This window comes from Mandrillus leucophaeus, unplaced genomic scaffold (genome assembly GCF_000951045.1).
Source record: "Mandrillus leucophaeus isolate KB7577 unplaced genomic scaffold, Mleu.le_1.0 Scaffold900, whole genome shotgun sequence".
Taxonomy (NCBI): domain Eukaryota; kingdom Metazoa; phylum Chordata; class Mammalia; order Primates; family Cercopithecidae; genus Mandrillus; species Mandrillus leucophaeus.
In genome coordinates, this window is record NW_012109809.1 from 565,264 (window position 1) to 588,982 (window position 23,719).

A 23,719-nucleotide genomic window follows, 5' to 3' on the forward strand; every position below is an offset into this window, starting at 1 on the left:
CTCGATCTCCTGACTTCGTGATCCACCCACCTTGGCCTCCCAAAGTGCTGGGATTACAGGCGTGAGCCACTGCGTCCGGCCAAAAAAAAAAATTTTTTTTTAAAATAGTGTCTCACTCTGTCATCCAGGCTGGAATGCAGTGGTGTGATTACAGCTCACTGCAGCCTTTAACTCCTGGGATCAATTGATTCTCCCATCTCAGCCTCCCAAGTAGCTGGGACTACAGGTGCACACAACCATACCAGATTAATTTTTTATTTTTTATTTGCAGAGATGGGAGCCTCATTATTTTCCCCAGGGTGGTCTTGAACTCCTGGGCTCAAGTGATTTTCCCACTTCGGCCTCCTAAAGTGCTGGGATTATAGGCATGAGCTACTGCACCTAGCCTAAAATGCATTTTTAATAAATTTAACGCATTTCACTTTATTAAAAAAATAAGATTAGTAGGAATTGGAACACTCCAGGAAAATCTAGATGTACAAGAGGGCATTTATAAAACCACAAACAGAATGGGACTTTCCTAGAGACAGCACTGTTCTCACTTTGACTTGTCTTCTCTCGATGTACCAGCAAAATCCAGTTGGGTCACAAATTCATGCCAGTTTTGACCTACTTTGTATATTTAAGACTGACGTTTCTAGAGTTCCACATTCATATACAGACAAAGGTAAGTTACCCATGGGTAAATTAAGGTAGAAATCAGTTTATAAAATTAGGCCCATATTTGCTTCCACAGTGAGTTGTTTGTTCATTTGCCCAATAACAATTGAAAGAAAACTAGAGGAGATGAGAGAAAAGACAGCAATTGATCCTGTCCTCATGTAGCACAGTCCAGTTAACCCATTAGAACAATGTGAACCAATAGAACCAATAGAACAACTATTTCCCAGGCCCCAATTTAGTTACAGATCCAGGGATAGAAGGCTTAGTAACAAGCATTAAAAAATCTCTCCAGGTTTTCTGATATGCAGCCAGGTTGAGACCCATTGGCTTAGCCACCCAGGGTTATGCGAGAGGCAAAAGCAATGAACTACAATTTGATTTTTCTAATGAATATACAGAACATTAATACAGGATCCACCAAAAACTATTCGTAAAATATTTGGTCCCAATGCCTTTACTTTACAGTATAAAAGCCCTCGCTTACAAATAATATCCCAATTGTCAATTTTTTACATTTAAATTAAATGTCTCAAGTAACCCAAACAAAAACTGTGACAGATTCCAGTATGCAATATTCATATAGACAGGGAAGATACATTTCAAATTCAGAGGCAAAATATTTATCGTCTAACCATACAAATGATCAGGATTGTTAAAAATTTACACTAAAGAATGTGAACTTGCACACGAGCTGCCAATAATCTTGAACGATCTTGAAAACGCAAGGCTTGTCAAAAGACTACTTATTCTGCTAGATCTCATGGTTAGAAGACAATAACATAAATTTTCTCTCTTCTAAGTTGTATTACTGAGGAATAAACAAATTTAATTTGCTAACTCTTTGGAGTTTCAATACTACACAGAATATTCTAGAATACCAATTAAAAAATCATTTTACCACACTGAAGTGTGCAATACTTGATAAAGAGATGGTTCAAGGTTACAAATTTATTAACTTGTAGGGCTGCCAGATAAAACAGAAGACATTCAGCTAAATTGGAATTTCAGATGAACAACAAATGACTTTAACGTTAAGTATGTCCCAATTATTGCATGGGACATAATTACACTACAAAACGATTCTCTGTTTGTCTGAAATGCAAATGTACCTGAGGTTCTTGTATTTTTATTTGCTAATTCTGCCAACCCTGTTAGCAAGGTGAAGATTTCCCTAAAAATTAAAATCCACTTTTGTAATTTCCAAATTGTTTAGCACAGAACCTAGCACTCTAGGCACTTGCGCCACATTTCATTAGACATGGGATCAGGTTTGGAATTGATGCAGTGATACGTTAAAATTCATAGTCTCTAAGGCTTCATTTATTTATTTGTTTATTTATTTATTTATTTGACAGAGATGAGGTCTCACTGTGTTGCCTACACTGGTCTTGAACTCCTGAGCTCAAGTGATCCTCTTGCTTCAGCTTCTCAAAGTGTTGGGATTACAGGTGTGAGTCTCCATGCCTGGCCAGTCGTCATTTTTAAGGGAGGTCCATTCAAAGTCCTATCTATCTGGCCTAAAAATCCCTTTCCTTCCTGTTCCTAAACCCTGTGGCTTTATTTGGGAGGCGGGCCTCCTTATAGGTTCATAGATTAGGCAACTATTTTAGGCCTATAATCTTTATGTGAAATTCGTTTTTCTTTTAACAGCTTTATTGAAGTAGAATTCATACTCAAAAACATAGCCCATGTTTAAGCATTCCTTTTGATGAGTCTGGACATACTCATACGTCCATGATACTATGTAAGGTAGGAAGCGTTTTGGATATCTGAATATTCTGAATTTGATAGTGGTAACACAGATTATATAGCATATATTATATGACATTTCCAGTGAGATTTGGAGCAGTACCCTCTAATCAAACATGTTACTATTTCTGAAGCTGTTTATGAATATTCAACCTTACAAAATGACTTTTTTTCCCCCAGGAAACTTTTCAGATTTTGGAATTGCAGAGGAAAGATTATAGACCTGTGTCAACAAATAATGATTGTTGAGTAACCAACCATTCTCTGCCTCTGAAGAGGAACATCCTATATTTCTTTCTTAGATTTCTTTCCTTTGGCTTTGACATTTTAATCACACAATTGATCAATGTTTAGTATAGGAAAAACAAAAACTAGAAAATCAGAAACTCAGGACTTATACAATCAAACAACTACCAGAAAAAAAAATAGCCTCAATCTGGAATCCTATTGATTTAATCCGCAAATCCCATTATACTGTTCCACTTCCTCTGACTAGGGAGCTAACTTTGAAATGTAAGAAAGAGGCACGGGAAGGGCTGGGTCCCTGCTGCACACTGACTGTGACTTGGCACCTGTTCTGCACTCAAGAGGCATTAACACTTTGCTGAAGAATTTTGGGCTAGGCTCACTGTCTTTCCCTGGCTCCAAAGGAAGAATGGGGAGGAAGTAACAGGTACTTTGGCAAGAAAATCGTGGGAAAAAAGATTTAACCATTTAACATACAGTGGTATACGCTTACTGGAGGAACATTAGGAAGTCAAAGAATTTAAGATTTCACTCAGGAACACGTTGTATGGCACAGAATGATTTAAGCTTTAGTTCAAAACTTTAAGCGTGTTTCATGTGTTTAAGCGTGCAGGCTAGGATGGCTACAAAATGGAACAATGTATCTGTGTGAAGACACACAATATTTGTCCTTAAAGAAAAGGATAGTTTGAGATAAACGATTACCATCTGGGTCATGGGAAGACCCTTCGGCATGTCTATTGAATCAGAGCCTTTTCTTAACCATTTTATTTAATTTTGGTACAACTGACTTGGTTTTTGTATGCTAAAAAGCACCGATAAAACAGATAATCCAGAAATAGAAGAAATGGAAAAACTATTTTTAGTTTCAAATTTTTAATGTAGCTAGAAATAGACAAAGACAGAAAACCTACACAAACAGACACACACATCCATATCTTCTTAGCTATTCCCTAAGATCAGGCTTTGCCTTGGAATGGGGGTGGGGAGTAGACGGGAAGGAACCCAGTTCCACAGTCAGCCCTTTGCCCAAGCTGGGCTTCATGGTGCTAGCGGTTTCCCTACTCTGTCACCAGGCCCATTAAATGAAAACCGTTTGTTAGACCAGAGGTCCCAATCTTCTTTCACTTGCTATAAGAAAATGTGATGTCGCTTTGCTTACTGCTTCACCAAATAAGTATACCCTCCAGGTTTATGTTCGAGTTAGACCCTTGCTTAAGCTTTATCAGTGTTCATAGTGGCTCCATCTGGGATGTGGCCACTATCTGAGAACACAACCAGCAGGTGGCATGTATCTCAAGGTCAGATGGAAACCGGCTTATGGATGTTCTTAACAGTGGTACCCCTAAGGGTAATAAAAGGCCAGTGCAAGAAACTGCTGCAAAAATGTTCAATAAATACCTAATAGAACAAACTGACTATATTTTATATTTTCTATATAAGTATACCTACGGTTTATATTTTATATGGTAACATATAAATAAATACTAATCATGATAACTTGCACTGAATGTGCAAAATAAAATGCATTCCTAAATCAGCTAAAAGAGGTAATACTAAAGACCAATCTTCAGAGCCAAGAAAATAACATCAGTAATTTCATATCAAAATTTGAATGCTGATGGCCGGGCTTGGTGGCTCACGCCTGTAATTCCAGCACTTTGGGAGGCCAAGGCGGGCAGATCCCTGAGGTCAGGCATTCAAGACCAGCCTGGACAACATGATGAAACCCCGTCTCTACTAAAAATATTACAATTAGCTGAGTGTGGTGGCAGGAACCTGTAATCCCAACTACTCAGGAGGCTGAGGCAGGAGAATCACTTGAACCTGGGAGGAGGAGGTTGCAGTGAGCCAATATTACGCCACTGCACTCCAGCCTGGGCAACAGAGAGAGACTCCATCCCAAAAGATAAAAAATAGAAAATAAAAGATTGAATGCTGAGGCATTCTGAGGTATTATTAAACCTTTTTCCTACGGCTCCGGCCTTGTCTCCAAAATTCTAGAGCCAGGCTTACAGGATGTACTATCAACATCTGAATCGGAGCTTGCCCAACAGAGATATCTTTTCAGGTTTTGCTTTTCTCATTCCATGGTTTATATCTGACCACAGCAACAGGTGTATGGAAAAGGAAACACGATCCCTAAGGGGAAAGGCCACTTCCTCCTTCTGTCTTACGCTTTGGCATGATGGGCCGTGTGACTACAGGCCTCCTGGCATGTGCACACGGGCGGCCCAGCCCAGCTGTCCTGAAACTTGGCTGCACGTAGCTATTTGGCAGGTGTTTGGCCCAGTGTTTTGCTAAGGCCCAGCCTGGACTAGCCATTAGCAGGAAAATCCAACAACAGTATTCCCAAGCACACTGGGCAGTATCCTGGCACATGCTATGGGCTGGATAAACAGTGGATCACGGTGCCCTAGTGCCCTCCTCTATTTCACAGGCTAGAGTGGGACATAAATGTCTAGTAGGCTCAAAACAAACATAACTTATAAAATGTTTATCTGTAAAAAGAACAACAGACAAAAATCTAACTTGAACTGGAAAGGTCTAGGAGGGCTTTTCTGAAAAACTAACACTGATCTTGAGCCCTGAAAGACAGAACCAATGAGGCATGGAATATGGGGAAGGGAATTCCAGGTAGGGGAAAACAGTATCTGCAAAGGACTGAGGTTGGGGGAGGATGAATCTTTTAACAAATAGAAAGATAGAAAGGAAGGTGACTGTGAGAGTGCTGTGAAGAATGGGAGGGTGGTGACAGAAAGGCTGGTGACAGATCACACTAGGAATTTGGATGCATAATCAAGCACAGTGTGATACAAACCACAGTAATATGGTCTAATTTCTTCTTTTTAATCACATTGGCTGCTGTGAAGAGAATGGATTGAAGGAAAGCAAGTGGAAGTGGACTAAATAAGAGATTTTCATAATAGAGAAGAGAATGCTGTTAGTGGACATGCAGAGATGTTGAAGTAATTGAGAAATAAGTTGGTAATCAACTGAATGTAGGGATGATAAGGAAAGACGTGTCAAGATCAATTTCCAGGTTTCTGTTGAATATACAGGTGAATAGAGATGCAATTTCCTGGTTGGAAAAACTGGAGGATCGAGGGTGGAGGGTGGAAGGCAAGGGAAAAGATAAGATCAAGAGTTCAGTTATGGGTGTGTTCAATTGGAAATACCCATGAAATATCCAAGTAGGGATGTCAGGTAGGCACAGGATATGAGTCAGAGTTCCAAAAAGGGGTTATGAACTAGAGAAATCCCTACAATAGTCACCAGCATACGCAAGTTATTTGAAGCCATAGCTATAGAAGGACATGAGGGTACAAGAGAACTGAGTTCAGATCAGAGATAAAGAGTGAGAAAGAGGTAAAGGGAAATGGATGGAAAACCAGAAGACTGTGGTATAGAGAGGCAAAGAAAAGGGAGACAGTGAAGAAGTGCCAAGAAAAAGAGCTGTCCCCTGCACTGAATGCCGCTCAGGAGTCTGATCATGAGGGGACTGAAAAGCACCCAGCAGGCTGGGCAGCACTGAGGTCTTTAGTAGTCTTAACAGGAGAAAATCAGATGCAGGAGTAGAGGTCTAAGCCAACTGGAGTGGGAAGAATGTTCAATTGGAAAATGAAGAAAAGGAGACACAGCATAGCCAGAAAATTGTTTAATAAGTTTAGCTATGATTAAGAGGAAAGAGATAAGGTAGTAGCTTATTGTTAATGAATCAAGTAGTAATTTATTTTTAAAATAATAATATTGGCCTGCTGACAGTAAAGAGGGAGAAACTGCCCCCAGGGGGTGAGGGTACAGAAACACTCAAGACCTCAAGAAGGTGGGATGGGATGACAACCAGAGCACATCCAAAGGGACTGGTCTTTGATGGAAGGAGGGAGCCCCCGTTCATTGTGAGAAGATGAGATGCTTCTGATTTCTCTGTGGAGCAGGTGGTAAGATGATCTCTGAGCCAGAGGGACGAAAGCGGGCCAGGGGTATGAACAGAGTGTATGAAATAGCTGTGTCATTAAATGGTGGAATACATTTATTTGAGAAACATAATAATGTTTTTGCCAAGCTGTGTTGAGTCTCTATTTGAGTTTAGTTGTCAAGAATATGTAGTAACATCATTTAGACCAGTCTTTGTTTCCACTTCCCACATCCTCTTTTGGAGTTCCTCACCCTAAGCCAGTTTCTGCCATTTTTCACATGATGTAATGACAGACAATAATCCTACCTTCTAAGACCAACTAATTCCCTCACAGCTGTATGAGCTGGTCCTATGCATCAAGCCCCTGTAGTCCGCTCTCTGGTGCACAGCCTCTGTCAAGTCATCAAAACAATATTAGGAAGGATGGAGGCAGCTTCCTTGCTTGTTTCTGACCATGTTTGTAGAATTCCACCTGAGAATTCCCCCTTGAGAATATAACATAACTTTCCCTGGGAAGTGAGATTTAACATTGGCTCAATTTGCTTCACTTTGTGTAGAATCTGATACTAATGAGAAATACACAAATAGAATCTGTAGGCCATGCCATATGTGAGACACACAAAATAAATAACTACATGGATTAGGATGGCAGGAGGGTTCACAGGGAACATGATACCCAATTCCTATGTTGCATGAGTTTTCCAATATGACATAAATAGCAATAAAACTACTCTACTATTAATTTAATTAGTATTTACTTGACAGCAAAACATTAACACAAGACATGTGACATCTCCGATGAAGGCTTCTTGCAGAATCTTTGAAAAGCATAGCCATTAACTGAATCCTTCAGTACTGCAGACTTAAGACGGTCAAATCTTTGACTTCATTTTGGCCTTTTAAGAAAAATACACCCACTACCCGAATACTACTTAAAAGTCTAGGGACAGAAAGAACATCCATAAAATTTAATATGAAAAGGCTGTGCAGTTTAATTCTGACATGCTGACAACCAAGCATTAATGTGTAGGATTTAATTTGACTTTTATTTCTGACCATCGCTTTGAGCTCATTCTCTGGCATCAAGATCAAATGCCATTATTTATAGGTCTTAAACAAATAAGAGCCTAAAAAGGAAGTCACGTTCAGCAGAAATACTTTCTACACATTACCACCAGAACTTACTCAAACTAAAAAATTTTTCTTTTTCTCAGTTTAGTGGAGAACATGTTGAGTCAGGAAGAATGTGTTAAAGCTTATTTGCTTTTTCCTTCTCAAATTGGAATTTTATTTTTAGTTTTATTAGAATTTTATTTTTAGTTCAGCTCTAACTCACTCAGAATGGGAGAGGAAAGTAATGTGTATTTCCCAGAGGAAAAAAACACATAAACAGACAAACCAAAAACCCAACTACCATCCTGAATTCTAAAATCTGCAAGTGATTTTTCATACTTTCCCTAATAGATATCAGCCACCATTCAGGTTGTGATCCAAAATGTATACACAGGACCTCTTCCAAGATAAGTGCCAACTGTGCTTCACAGATAGCTTTCTCTGGCAGTGTGTGAGACTATCCCCAGAAGAAAATTTTAGAAATTCCAATACATTTGTCAACAAGCAGTGCACTTGCATTGAAAACAATAGCAAGGCAAAGCAGGTGAGATGGATGATTCTCATTCATCTGTTTAATACACAGAAAAATGAAAAGAAATGAGGCAACCCTATTTGAATTTGCTTGAGCCATCCCTACAGGGCAGCAGTGGTAAAGAACTTCAGTATACTAAAAAAATTACTTAAAAAACACAATGGAATCAGAAAAGCAGAAAGGCCAACGAAAAAAGCAAACAAACAACTCACTCATCTCAAGTAGGATAAAGCTGCCAGGAATGTCGGCTCACAAATTATATGAGCTCTGCTTTCTCAGCATCAGCTGCCCAGTACCTGGCAGTTCTTAGTTTCTGACAATGTAAGATCTTAGGATTTTTCTCTAGTGCCACTGTCTCCAGGAACATGACACACAAATCCAAAACCACAGTAACCCATTCAACATTTAAATTCAATCAATTGGGACCACCACCTTGCCCATAAAAATTGCATCAGAATATAGTTTTCTTTTACCTTGGTCTTTTCACCAACAATGTTCTTTTCCAGTTCAGCTATTTTCCGGTTTAGATGATCCAAAATCTCCTTCTCCTTCATAAGTTCAGTTGTTTCAGATTTCTGTTCTCCATCCAAAAGAGCACATTCCATATCCAACTAAGGACACAAACCAAAGCTCAGAAGTGTTTCACCTTTGGGGATATTCTCAACTGACCACCCTAGAGATACATTTGCAACAGCTACAAATTTGTAAAAGTAATACTGTAGCAGCCAGATCGGGTGCCTGGGAACACTCCAGAGAGCCCATGTGAAATCAGGATTCCCATATAAGAAAGCTAGAGAGCCTAGAATATATTCACTAAAAGAACTAGTTATCTTATCACTTAACTTTTCTACTATAATCCCTCTTCGGCTCACTTCTCAAGGATATTTTGCCTATTTGCTTCGGATCAAGATCAAGCACAAACCACCATGGGAGCAGCCACGTCTTTTTTTCTTTGTCCCTAGAGCATGGGAAGAGAAAGTTACCCGAGCCCAGCATGTGAGCTCTGCATTCCTCGCAATGCCAGCAGGAGGGGCTTCCAGCATCTCCACGCAAGACAACAGGTGAGCAGTCCCCTAACCACTTAAGGGCCTACTGGTATCATCTGTAAGGACAGACACACAGATCTTCCCTAGGCAGAATTACGTGCCCCTTCTCATGCCATGGGGGTAACATAAAAATTGCCACTGTCTTCTATTATGGTTATGCAATGTGTGTCTGTCTGCTCCCCGCTGGTTTCCAAACCTCTAGAAACCTGGATCTATTTTTGATCCGTGTGTGAATTTCATCATGGTGCCAATGTGATATCCAACTCACAGTAAAGCATGTTCAGAAAACATTTGCTGCATTTGACCTTGAAATGTAAATACAGGGCACCTCAGCTGACAGATCCTCTGTTAGGTCAGAAAGCACATACTAGTTAAGACAAAGTTGGTTGAAGATTCATAAAGTACATTAAAGAGGGCTTAATATGTTTATCTCATCTGGTTGGAAAAAAAAAAAAAACAGAAAAAAAGGAATGTAGAAAAAGGGTATTTTTACTCTAAACAGGGAACCCACTGAATAAATGGGTTTGCTTATGTTGATGTCTATGTATCTGGACTCCAAAGCCTGTGCATGAATGAGCAGCAATATTTTTAGGCTAAAGGAAAGCAAGAAAAAAGGGAAGAGGGTAAAAAAGTTTACCTCTCTGTAAGATTCATCCATCTGATCATTTATGTCTTTGATTTTTTGTTTAAGTTCCTCGAGGTTGTTCAGAATGACCATCCGGGTTTCTTCCATCGCAGCCAACTCCTGAGATCTCTGTTCTTCACTTATACCCTCTGGGGTCTGCGATTAATCAATACAGAAATGGATTATTCACACTTCAGTTCTAGAATTTCCTAACTTGACTTGTAAACCATCCACAGGTCTAGTGTTTCACAGTCTCCATGCCTGTGTAGATTTTAAAAGCATCCCTGAAATTGCACGCTTAGAGCTCTGATGTGTTTTTCCCACATTATGCCATCCTCAGCAGTTAGGCTCTCAGGGGAGTTCAGACAAACCAATTTCAATTCATCAGTGCATATCCTTTTGAAGCTAAAAGAACTAAGAGATTACACAGATAAGAAAGGTGTGGTACACAGAGATTGAGATGACTTTTCCAAAGTTATAGAGAAAGTTCAGCGTAACAGAGAACTAGAACTGACAGAAGACTTGTGGCATCTTCCTCTGGGATCCCTTGGGCATGATGCTGTGGTCATTACAAGCACAATATTCTCTCCCATCTTCCAGGGGAGGACATCTCCTACAAAAGCCTCTTGAATCTCTAGACATACTGTTCGGTCTCGCTGCTAGGGTTATCTGCAAATGAGCATTCAGGCTTCTGTATTTCCTTTTCAACACAAGTTAGAAAAGCAAGGGCACATTACTTTGGGGAGCCATAAAATGACTTAAAACTACACACTCAGTATTAAATTAATTGATGCTTCGTTTTGGTGTTAGTGCACAATTTCCTCTCTTTGTCCTATAGACCTTCTTGCTATATAGCATGTAAGACAATCCCTAAAACAGGACACTGGCCACCATTCGTAAAATAATTTCATGGAAAAACTGGTTCATCGGCAAGAAATAAGAAAGTCAAGAAACAAATTAAGTGAGAGAGTGCATAGTTACACTCCTGAATGGAGCGATGACAGATGCCCAGGGAAGAGGGCAATATTGTAGATCACACACACAGTCAAAATGTGACTGTTTATTGTTCAAGAAGAGAATGGAGTGAATTACAAATAGCCTCTTCTTTCTAGAATTTCAGGTTAGTTATCTTGGATATCACCTGGTAGAGACCAATCGTTCTATATATACTATATGTTAGTATGTTAGTATGAAAATATTATTTATTTAAATTATTCCTTTTTGAAAAAGTAGTTTTTTTGGATCAGCAAGTCAATAATTATACAGTTTCACAATGAAAATGGAAAAAAGCAGCCCAGTTGAGTAAATTACTGAATATTTGTCACTAATTGTTAAAAAAAAACTTCGAATTAACCCTCCAAGAAAACCCATTAACTTTAGTATACTTCACTAGGTTCACTTAATTTATTTGACAATTCTGATAATACATTTAAGAAGCCATCCATCATGTCATATTCTGTACTCTATTCATATTTATATTTTTTACTCTACTTTGTAGCTTTTTAAAGTGATTCAACGATTCAGCATTTAGTACCTCAGGTTTGTTAGGACGAAGCTAAGCAGCTCTTCCAAGCTTTGACATTTAGCCCTTTAATTGTCATCTTACATGCAATATATCTTATCAACTAATAAAACAACTGTTGACCTTTTTATCACAGACAATAAAGCTCATTGTCCTAATACTAAGGTGCCTGTTTTAAGCCGTGAGGAACGCCTGCAACAGTGAAATGGCATTCCAGAATCACTGTGAGTAATCCTGGCAGGAAAGCCTCACCAAGGGCAGTATCCTGTTGGGTCAAGATTACATATTAGGTTTCTACTTCCAACATGGCTTAAAGATACCTCTCTCACAGGTGGACGCAAGGCATTAAGAAAAACACACAACAACAGAACAATCTGCAAAACTCTAAACTTTATAAGCATGTAGGGGGTAAAGATGGTTAATAGTGGGAATCACCTGCATAATTCAAAGTTTTTAGAAAGTTTATCACAATAGATATGTTTAATAATAGGCAACTTAAGAGTCTGTTTAGAGCAATAAATGCCATCTAGGAAACGTTTGTGTTTTTTTTTTCTAAGTTATTTATAAGAAGCAAAATCTCCAGGAAGTATTCTAAAACCAAACGCTTTATGATAGAATGGGGGTGAGGACAATGTAATCTCATTTATTCACCAAAGAAAACCAATAGAAAGCCAAGGTGTGGTAGCCACTGAGTAGCTTTCAGTTTTACAGTGACAGAGAACATTGTAATTTTAAACATATGCCCTTCATTTTAATTTCTCTGGGAATTTTTTTTTCCAGTAATGGACAGGAATCTAACAGTGACGTGTTTTAATAAGCACATTACACGTGTATGTGCATCCTCTAATATGTTATCTTTGGGGAAACTTGATCCACACAGGAAAGAGGAGAGATGTTAGGGGAAACGACACTTTCTGCTTGCCCCTTTTTCACAGATTTCTTCTTAAAACCCTTTTGCAGCCAAAGGAGAGAGGGGTGCAAAGGACTCAAAAGCAGAAAGATGAGCCACTTTCCAGACAACTTTTACCTCAAGAGGTGGTTCACAGAGGCCAACTAAAATTAGCATATTTCCAAAGTCATCAGCATCTGTAAGTGTTACATAAAGCAAGTTCTTGATCGGTAACTCTCAGGTTTCCTATATATCATTAAGATTGTTTTGTAAAGTTAAGTCAACTTACAGTGTTTTTCACACTCCTCTCTTCTCCATTTACCCCTAAATCGATTATTAACATTGTACTTTGTTAGGCAAATACTCCAGTGTGGAAATTAATTGAAGAGAAAGAGCATGCGAAACAAATAGGAGGTTTTTTTTTTTTTTTTTAAAGAATTTCCTATCTGCTGTCTCAAGTTAATATCTAACTTCAGAAAGTCATAAGTAAAAAAAGTGTTTCTTGGAACCCATCAGCCTCCCTCACTTGTACTCTTTCTACGCTGCTGTGTGGTAACCTGGGTGTCCTTGATGTTTCCTGCCTCTAAAGGATGCAGAGTCTTACCTCTCTTGCAACAACAGATGCTGCACTAAGCTTCAGAGGCCTCCTATTCCACAATTACATGCTTGAGCAATTAAAAACATCTGCCAAGATCTGCTCATGTACACACCAACAGCATTCTTGTCATAGCCCTCTCCAGGAGGAAACCTGTCTTCCAAAAGATAGTCTTTAGAGAGAGCACGCAGCTTAATGTTCTTAACAAAAAACTCGCAGATCTCCATAAAGGAAAAGCTGTGAAAAGATTTAAAATCAAAAGGAAGCCAAGGGTTTCTAAAGAAGCCCAATGGCTGATGAGGACAGCTCAAGTGATGGGTCATTTACTGTGCCTGAACAGCAACAACTTTTGATTCCTCCCTGCCCCAATTTTCTTCCCTATCCTGGTTTCTAACCAGGAATGTTCAGAATTACTCTCCATTGAGAATTAGTAAGGTAAACACGGTCACTAGCAAAAAGAAGGGATGGGTAGGGCTCAGTGGCTCACCCTTGTCATCCCAGCACTTTGGGAGGCCGAGGCAGGTGGATCACTTGAGGTCAGGAGTTCGAGACAGGCCTAGCCAACATGGTGAAACCTCGTCTCTACTAAAAAATACAAAAATTAGCCAGGCATGGTGACGTGCGCCTGTAGTCCCAGCTACTCGGGAGGCTGAGGCAGGAGAATCGCTTGAACTGGGAGGCAGAGGTTGCAGTGAGCCTCGATCGCACCATTGCACTCCAGGCTGGGTGACAGAGCAAGACTCTGTCTCAAAAAAAAAAAGAAAGAAAAAAGAAGGGATTGTTCTCCAACATGTATTCAACAGTCCAAAGTCCTGATGTGTATAATGGAAAAACTCATTACGTAGATAAGGATTTCTGACTAGGAACATTCAGTGTAAAAGTCTTGCTGTAGCTAAACAAACACACAAACTCCCCTGAATAATGTCCATGTGATAAATTACTGCCAGGATTTAGTACCATGACAGTATCTTTCTCTTCAACAGTCAATGTGTCCTGCTCTTATAACAAAAGATTAACTAAAGAATCTCACAGTTGAACTTAATAGTAACTGTGAATTAAGCAAATCAATGCATTAATCCTACTTATTCCTAAATAAGAAAATCCACCTCGTGAATACGGTATCTGCTTTTTCCTATTTACTATTTTTGTTATTCTAATTTTAGTCTAATAAAATTTTCATTTTATTGTAAGCTCTTTCTTTGTAAGCTCCTTCAAATCATTATTAAAAGTGGAGAAATTTAAAACCTAAACTGTTGTAGAAAAAAATTCTTAACCTGTGTGAAAAAAATGTAATAACAAAAGATTTTGGGGTTCTGAGTCCTGTAGAAAAAGAAAAAAACATTTAAAAAGATTTTTCCTTAAACTCCATTTAATAAATCCTCAAAGGACAACTTTTTTTTTTTTTTTTTTTTTTTTGAGACGGAGTCTCGCTCTGTCGCCCAGGCTGGAGTGCAGTGGCGCAATCTTGGCTCACTGCAAGCTCCGCCTCCCGGGTACCCGCCATTCTCCTGCCTCAGCCTCCCGAGTAGCTGGGACTACAGGCTCCCGCGACCATGCCCGGGGAATTTTTTGTATTTTTAGTGGAGACGGGGTTTCACCGTGTTAGCCAGGATGGTCTTGATCTCCTGACCTCATAATCCGCTCGCCTTGGCCTCCCAAAGTGCTGGGATTATAGGCATGAGCCACGGCGCCCGACCAATGACAACATTTTTAAACCAACATACACAACCAGAAGACTAGTACTTATGTGTACAAATAAATCTTTTATGTCCAAAAAATATAAATAAAGTCAAAATAAAGACTACTTATGATAAAAGGCTAATCTGCTTACCACAAACAGCTCTTACTACTCAGTAAAATACAAGACAAATAAAACAATTTAAAAAATGGGTGAAGAACATGAATAAGTGGGTCAAATTACAAATAATAACTAAAAATATGAAAAGATCCCCAACTTGATGCATAATTAAAGAAAAGCAAATTAAACTTCTATCAATTTGGCTAATTGAAAAATTTTGACAATATGCAACCTTGGCAAGTGTATGGAGAACAAGGTGTGCATATAAACTTAGTCATAAGTGTCACCTGGATATATAGGCTCTTTTTTTTAATATGGTCTTTTGGAAGTACAGTTGGGAAATATTGAGTAAAATGGAAAATACACAAACTCTTTGACCCAGCAATTCCACTTTTAGTAAGTGATCCCACAGACACATTTGCAGAATTGTGCAAATATATATATGCGACAATATTTGCTGCATATGGATTTTATTAGCAAGAAAACCTGAAAATAAATGGTAGTTGCAAACAAAAGAAAAGCAATTGGTCATTAAAAAGAATGAGGTAGAGCTGTGTATACTAATATGGAAAGATGCCCAAGGCATTTAGTGAGGGAAGAAAAGTACAGAACACTATGTATGTGTGTCTGTCTGTCTATGCCTATAACAGCCATATATACACAGAAAATATTAGGAAGGCAGGTAAGATGATTTTAGCACCAGTTTTACACCTGCTTATTACTCAGGTGCGCAACTGAAAGGGTGCAGGGACAAGAGAAATGTTCTTTCTTTCTACTTTCTGTGCTGCTACATTTTTTTACAGTGCAAATGTGTTACTTTACAGTAAACACCCTAATTTGCTGCACCTTGCTCAGCTAATGACCTCTTAAATTGAAACTTTACTGAAAACATCCTGGATAATCAGCCTGATAAAATCACCAGTTTCCATGTCAAAGCATATGTACAGCCCTAGGCCTTAAATCTTAATGTCTTTGCTGGGCCAACATTACCTTTGGTAGGATACTTAGATAAGAGGATTCGCTGGAAGCTTTCGGAAAGGTGGAGGATGGTGGTGGCGGAGTCCGGGTGAGGTCGCTGAGTAGTAGTTCATCATTCCTGGTGCTCCTGGGGGTAAAGAAGCTGGCACTGCTCTGAGTGAGACTCCCACAGCTTGCCAAGTCTGCATCAGGGAGAGAGTCTTTCCGGTGGCACCTGTATCTTGTGTCAGGGCTCAGGAGGGCTTCTTCAAACACCGACTCCTCATCAGAGAGCTGCAGCTTCTCAAGCTCCTTGTTGATTTTCTGCACATCTGCCACAGTGGTCCCAGTAGATAAGCGACTGTCAGGCTTTGTGTATTCAGCACAGAGACTGAGGATGGTTTCCAGACGCTGTCTCTCCTAGAACACAGAGAGGAGGGGGAGGTCAGGGGGTTTGTGAGAATGACCACAACTCCAAATAAAAAGACTGAAGAGGCTGGGACAACTGGTGCTTGCATTCCTTACATAAACCCACAAACACTTGGCTGGTGATGATTTTCATAATCTTTGACTGATGCATTTAAAGATCCAGGTGAAATGGGGTTTAACAATGCCCAACTTTCCTGCCAAACTCAATTCTGGCTTCTACTCTCTCCCCTTTATTGGTATATCACAGGCTGGCCCTAGCACCCATCAGCACTCAGTAAGCGTTTTCATGACTTATCAATTCCCCCAGGTTTCTGAAGGGTGAGGTTAGGGAGAAAGACAAGGTCTTACCCTGTCCCAAAGGCTGGAGTTCAGTGGCACAATCATAGCTCACTTTAACTCCTGGACTCAAGTGATCCTCCTGCCTCAGCCTCCCAAAAGTCACTGAGATTACAGGCACGTGCCATTGCACCAAACTCATTTTTTTTTTTTAAATCTCCATTTCCTGTCTATCCTCCTTCCCACCCTCTACTTATCTACCTTCAACAATATCTAGCTTTTTCATCACTACTGACTTAATATTTGTGCTTAAAATTAATTCTCTAACTTCCTAAATATTATCCTACTGTTAGACTGTGTGCTAGACCCACAAAGACAAAAACAGCTACTTACTGAATCTTTTAATTTAAAAGACTTATCTATGTCTTCAATTTTTTTTCTTGAAAATTTTCAAAACTTTTTAATGCCTGGTCACCATATAATGGTCTTTCTCTACTAATTTCTTATATAATTAAAATTGTAAAAAAGATAGAATGTTGCACTAAAATGAAGAACATTTCACATTAAGTCCAGATAGACCCGGATGTAACTCAAATTCAGAGGTCATTAAATCTTTGATTAATTTAGCTAGAAAATAAAATTTGTTTTTTAAAAATAAATACATAGGCCATTGATGTCTATAACATTACTACACTCTTACCAGACTCCCCATGCAACAGATAGATATTTATGATTTTGAACTTTAAGTTAATTATATAGTTTGTGAGCAACAGGATATAATTTACGGAATGCTTCTCTGCTTCTCATAAACCTAGACAGCATTGCTTAAGGTAGGAAATCTCAACATCTTTACCTTTCACGTTAATTCCAAGGCCAAAGTGAAAAAAGAACTAAAAACAAAAACCATCTGTTGTGATCACATTTACCACACTGAGAAGAGGCTTCACACGTTCTCCATAGAAAAACATTTTCCAAACTGCTTATCAGCAATAAAGCAGAAAAATATTAAGCGTCACTGGACTGCTGTTCTCATTTCAATTGCAGCTAATTTGTAAAGACAAACTTTATAAGACAATTAGCTCTTTATTAGTTGATGCTATTAACAAGTAGAAAAGTCAAATAGAACAGACCAACATAACTCCTTAGGTTCCATTAAATACATTACTTAAATGACAAGACAGATATTTAAGGTGTATCTGACTTACATTTGCCCTTTAAAGTAATCCCCCAACAAAAAAATAAAAGAGCAATAGCTTCATCAAAAGGACTAATAAACTAGTTCCTACAAGCTCGCACCTCCCTTTCACTGCCTGAACTTCTGGACTCCAGCTGCAGCTCCATCCTCATGGCCTCTTCCCACGGCAGGCACTCATAGCTACACACTCTCATCTTGGGCTCTTCTGCACCCTGTCCATCCAGGAGCCCTGGTACTTATTTATCTCTGCAGTTTCTACCAGCTGCCAAGCCCTGCCCACCTCAGCTTTATAGGGAGGAAGCGGGGGTGGGGTGGGGGGAACATAGCCTTCATTGCCTTATTTTAAACTTCTCCAACAATCTGGAAAAGTCTACAGGGGCATATGCAAAAACAACCTCCAAGAGCATACGTAAGGAGAGGGAGAGGGACAAGATGCTGCATTTTACTTCTCAATAGCGTCTATATTAGAGGCGAGTCTCTAAAGAAAAGTTCTTTTTCTGCCACTTAGGTAATTAAGTTGAAGCATCTAAACCCAGTCTTTCCTAATCTTTTTAGTATAACATGTATATATTAGCCTTGGCATAAACATTTGAGATTATCTGAAAGTTGTCCATTTCCAATTACCTGGGCACTAAGGTGTGGTGTTCAAAAGCATGAAAGATATTTCTGTCTGGCCTGGAATACATAGAAAAATTCATTCCTCCCACATGGCCTTCCCAAAATAGTTTCTTTTTCTGCCAGTGGTATTGCTTAATTCCAAAGGGAATAAATGATCCCAGCCTTAAGATGAATGCTATTTCAGACAGTGAAACGCAGTATTCAAAGGCTTGTGCACAGGAAGTTTGGTCTACTGGTATGTGTTTCTCTCTATTCTTATCACCCCATTCACAGCCAATCTGTCCAAGTTTGAATTACTGACACAGGCAGCATTGCTGCCCACAAGTTTAAAAGAAATCCAGGTTGCGCTGAGACACATTGGCCCTATACAAGCTGCACCAAAGAAAAATAAACTGATGTCCAAAGTGCGTCAGAAGAAAGTCTGTAAGGCATTACAAGAAGCCTTTAAAGGAAAACTCTGAACAGAAATTACTCTCATAGGATAATTCTCCCTTCAGCCTTCTGCACTCTGGAGTCTTCTTCCTTCCATCATGCCAATAGCCTCCAACCTGCATGACCCAAATCCAGAACGACCATTCCAGACCAGAACCTTTTAAGAATCAGAGGGCACTGTTAATAATTATGCTGGAACCTCAAATGCAAACTGGGATTGGTCCTGGCAAACTGTGATGTCCGTCTCCCCACTTAAAACCAAACTTTCTTTGAAGCTTCACCTAACAACCTGCAATTTAGTAAGTAGAGAGGCTGGCTGCCCTCTGAGATTTCCAAATCCTACCCACCTTTCCAAACCAGCAATCTACTGTTCATTCTCTTGAAAAGTCACAAGTACAGAGTCTACATACCTTAATGGTCCAAAATATCAGTGCTAAGAATTTAGAAAATAGGTCATCTTGAATCAAATTATTTTACATACATTTTTGTTTTTTTCGCCCTTCCCATTTCTCCTTTTCTTCATCTCTATCTCCCATATATATCAAAGGAAGTGTTGAAGGAGACACAAGATTTTAGACAGTATACCTGAAGAAAACTGTGTGCAGTTTTTCACTTAGAGGTTAAAGGGGGAAAAAAAGGTGATGGGCTAGGGGTAAGTTTTTTGACCTCTGAGCTTTTTTCCATCTTTAGAGGAATGTGTGTGACATTGTTCCCACTGCAGATTCACTGTCCTCAGGAGAGGGTACCATCCATCTCTTATACCCATCCAGGGCCCTTGTAACTAACACCAACTAGTCTAGGTCACAGGATGGTAGACATACTGCACAAATACATACATTATGCAGAAAACCAACCGCTGACACTTAAGCACAGGTGAAATCTTTGCTAAAAACCTTTTGTTATAACTAAGCATGTTGGGTCACGTATTACTTAAAACAAAAGGTCAACCTTTAATTTTTAGATATAATTTAGTTGAAATGGGATTTTTTTTAGGAGGACCTATTGTAACTGGTGTGACCATACGTTTATTGTGGCTCTATTCACAGTAGCAAAGACTTGGAACCAACCCAAATGTCCATCAATGATAGACTGGATTAAGAAAATGTGGCACATATACACCATGGAATACCATGCAGCCATAAAAAAGGATGAGTTCATGTCCTTTGTAGGGACATGGATGAAACTGGAAACCATCATTCTCAGCAAACTGTCGCAGAAAACCAAACACCGCATGTTCTCACTCATAGGTGGGAACTGAACAATGAGAACACTTGGACTCTGGAAGGGGAACATCACACACCGGTGTCTGTCGTGGGGTGGGGTAGGGGGAGGGATAGCATTAGGAGATATACCTAATGTAAATGACGAGTTAATGGGTGCAGCACACCAACATGGCACAAGTATACATATGTAACAAACCTGCATGCTGTGCACATGTACCCTAGAACTTAAAGTATAATAAAAAAAAAATACATTCAATAACTGGTGTGACTTGATTTCTCTCTTCTGTTAGCCCCAGGACTTCGATGTCTCCATAACCTTCAGTTCAACAAAGGTCTACTAACTTACTTATTGTCTAGTAGCATGCTGGGGATCCATAAATGAAAAAAGATGGCAAGATGAAAATTTTTTTCTTTTTTTTCCTGAGACAAAGTCTGTCGATGTCACCCAGGCTGGAGCACAGTGGTGCACTCATAGCTCACTGTAAGCCTCGACCTCCTGGACTCAAGGGATCTTCCCACCTCAGCCTCCAGAGTAGCTAGGACTCCAGGCATGCACCCTTGCCCAGCTAATTTTTTAATTTTTTGGAAGAAAGACGGCATCTTGCTATGTTGCACAGGCTGATCTCAAGCTCCTGGACTCAGGCAATCCTCCTCTCACCTTTGCCTCTCACATGACACACTGCACACAGCAAAACATAGCATTTCTACCCTCAGTTCTTTAACAGGAGGCACAAATAGGTGATCAGTTATAAAAGCAGTGATAACAGAAGTTTATAGACAACCTATGAGTTCAGATGGGGAAACAGTACACAAAAATTACAGAAAAACAAATTTGAGTCCTCAAGGATAAATATGAGTCTGTCTGGTCTACTGGGACACTGGGTTGGGCAGGGCATTTCCACAAAAGCATCACAGAAGCAAAGGCATAGAGCTGTGGCATATCATGGTATGCTCAGAGATAAACCACTAGTATGTGGCTAGAGAGATGGGGTCTTTTGGGGGAAGAGGGATGAGGTACCTGTACAGAAATGGGCCACATGTCTTCCTCTTAGGGATTACAACAGCCCTAAAGTAAGTTTTGGAAACAACAAGTCAGGAACCCTGGTCTAAAAGTGAGTGGCGGAATGAGAAAAGCTGGTGCTGACAGCAAGTATGCAGACTTTCCAGGATTCCATGTACAAACCCTGATGTTTCAATTAGGTAATGACAGAAAGGAGGGAAAACAGAAGCAATGGCTCAAAGTCGGTTATATGGGTCTGTTTTAGAGATAAATCCTTGAGGGTAGTAACTGGGCTATTACCATCAGTTCACCTCTTTCTGGACACAGGGTAAGATGGCTCCTCTCTTCCTCACCCTCAAACTGGATATGGCCCTCAGACTTGTACCAGCCAATGAAGTGTGAAAAGCAAGGTGTATCACTTCTGCATGAACAACAGCCAGGGCACGATTCGTCGCATGCCGTGCTCTAACATGGCACAGTGGCTCTCCGGATGGAGTTGGTTCCATCGGGGCTGGGCGCAAAGTGAGGAAACGTGGAGCAGAGGCCTCTTTTAGCCCACACTAGTCCTGGAGTGTAAGAAAGAAATAGACCTGCATTTAAGTCTTGGAGATAATTTTTTAAATTTTATTAATGGACTTCTACATTATGACTAATAAACCATGTACAATTTCAGGCAGAACACTTTTCTAAAACTTAGAGATGAGGGACTCAGGCATCCTACTAAAGAAAGCTCAGTTACTTATTGGGTAATAAATAATTTGTCTTTGCCCAAAGAGAGGTCTGACCTTTGCCGTTGGCGTCTGGGAGATAATCTATGTTGTAGTCAACTGCAATGTCTTTGTTTAGGGTAGAGTGGGCCACATGTGATGATCTCAGGGTATAGCTGGCCACTCCAGAAAGACCAATTATGTGATTTAGTGTGGGGGCCTTGGGTCATGGGGTATCAGTCAACCTGGAGACTGAAATTAACCATGTGGGAAACTCATCAATCAGTAATGCTTATGTGATGAAGTCTCAATAAAAACTACGGCAGGGCCGGGCGTGGTGGCTCACGCCTGTAATCGCAGCACTTTGGGAGGCCAAGGCGGACGGATCACAAGATCAGGAGTTTGAGACCAGTCTGACCAACATGGTAAAACCCCGTCTCTACTAAAAATACAAAAATTAGCCGGGCGTGGTGGCAGGTGCCCGTAATGCCAGCTACTCAGGAGGCTGAGGCAGGAGAATCACTTGAACCTGGGAGGTGGAGGTTGCAGTGAGCTGATATCGCACCACTGCACTTCCAGCCTGGGAGACAGAGCAAGACTCTATCTCAAAAACAAACAAACAAACAAACAAAACTACGGCAAAACCCCATCTCTACAAAAAATGCAAAAATTAACCAGGCGTGGTGGCTGACGCCTGTAGTCCCAGCTACTTGGGAGGCTGAGGCTGTAGGATCACTTAAGCCCAGGAGGCAGAGGTTGCAGTGAGCCGATATAGCACCACTGCACTCTAGCCTGAGAGACAGAGGGAAACCCTGTCTCAAAAAAACAAAACAGAAAAAAATAGCTGGGCATGGTGGCTCACGCCCATAGTCCCAAAACTTTGGAAGGTTGAGGCGTGTGGATCACCAGAGGTCAGGAGTTTGAGATCAGCCTAATATGGTTAAACCCTGTATCTACTAAAAATACAAAAATTAGCCGGGAGTGGTGGTGGCCGCCTGTAGTCCCAGCTACTCGGGAGGGTGAGACAGGAGAACTGCTTGAACCCAGGAGGCAAAGGTTACAGTGAGCCCAGTCGTGCTACTACACTCCAACTTGGGCAACAAAGCAAGACTCTCAAAAAATAAACAAACAAACAAAGAACCTGTGGGTACTACAGCTTGGGTAAGCCTCCCTATCATGTGCACACTATCACCTACCAATGCTTAATGCTGGTAGAGTAACACATTCTGACCTCCAGGAAAAGGACATGGAAGTGTTGCCTTTGGAATTCTTTGGACTCTGCCCTGTGTGTCTCTTTCTTCAGCTAATCTTTATCTGTATCCTTTCCCTATAGTGAAACGTAACTGTGCTTACAATAGCTGTCAATGGGTTTTGTGAGCCTTTCTAGTGAATTATCGAATCTGAGGGTGGTCTAGGAAACCCCAGAACTTGCGGTTGGTGTCAGATGTGGGGGAAATCTTGTGTAGAGACACTGCTCTTCAGCCTTGTCACTGGCTTTCACATTTACACAAACATTGTCTTAGTATTGTTTTTCTTTTTTTATCAGTTTAGGACAAATGATCTCATTTGTATATAAAAGTAAGGGGTTTTTATCATTTGGTTTTACAAATTATCTTTATGGAAGTCAGTTCAAAGTCTAGCTTCTCAGCCAGACATTATCTGATTTTATACACTGGCTGGGAAGTTTGCCTTCAGGCTTGTGGTCAGGAAAACACTTTACTCTGCTACTCTTAGTTTAAACAGCATACGCACGTATGTGTGCACCACCAGTAGGGCGGAGCTGGAAAGAGGAAACGAAAGTGTAACGGCTTTGTGTGACTATGTCTGCTCTGGAGGCAACTGTAAGTTTTTGGAGAATGTGACAGCCACTAACCAACATTTGTTATGTGCAGATTACTATTGACATTTTGTTTGCTATATGCCTATTCTCCTGAAGAATAATAGATAACTGTACTGAGAGTGAGACATAGGTGAATAACTAGGACAGCATTTACCACTCATTGATTTTCGATACCCACTTCTCAACACGCTCAATACACTTACATACACAAACACACTGCCTAAGGAGACCAAGGCCATTCTGCTTAAATTCCCTAGACTTCCCTCCTCTATCTTTGTCCATCTAGTCCTCCTTTCTTCAATGTACTATAGTGGCTAAATGCATGAACTCTGGAGCCAGACCACT

The 23,719-nt window shown here is 40.1% G+C and overlaps 1 protein-coding gene across 2 annotated transcripts in view; it reads right to left on the bottom strand.

Moving 5' to 3' along the window:
* Window positions 1–23,719, bottom strand: part of PHLDB2 (pleckstrin homology-like domain, family B, member 2) — a 248,940-nt gene that overhangs the window by 45,601 nt on the left and 179,620 nt on the right. For both annotated transcript variants that reach the window (XM_011969732.1, XM_011969733.1), the window contains 3 exons: window positions 15,688–16,074; window positions 9,906–10,049; window positions 8,696–8,833 (listed from right to left, as the gene is read on the bottom strand). In XM_011969732.1, coding sequence (XP_011825122.1) covers window positions 8,696–8,833; window positions 9,906–10,049; window positions 15,688–16,074 — 669 coding nt within the window. The remainder of the gene's footprint in view (window positions 1–8,695; window positions 8,834–9,905; window positions 10,050–15,687; window positions 16,075–23,719) is intronic.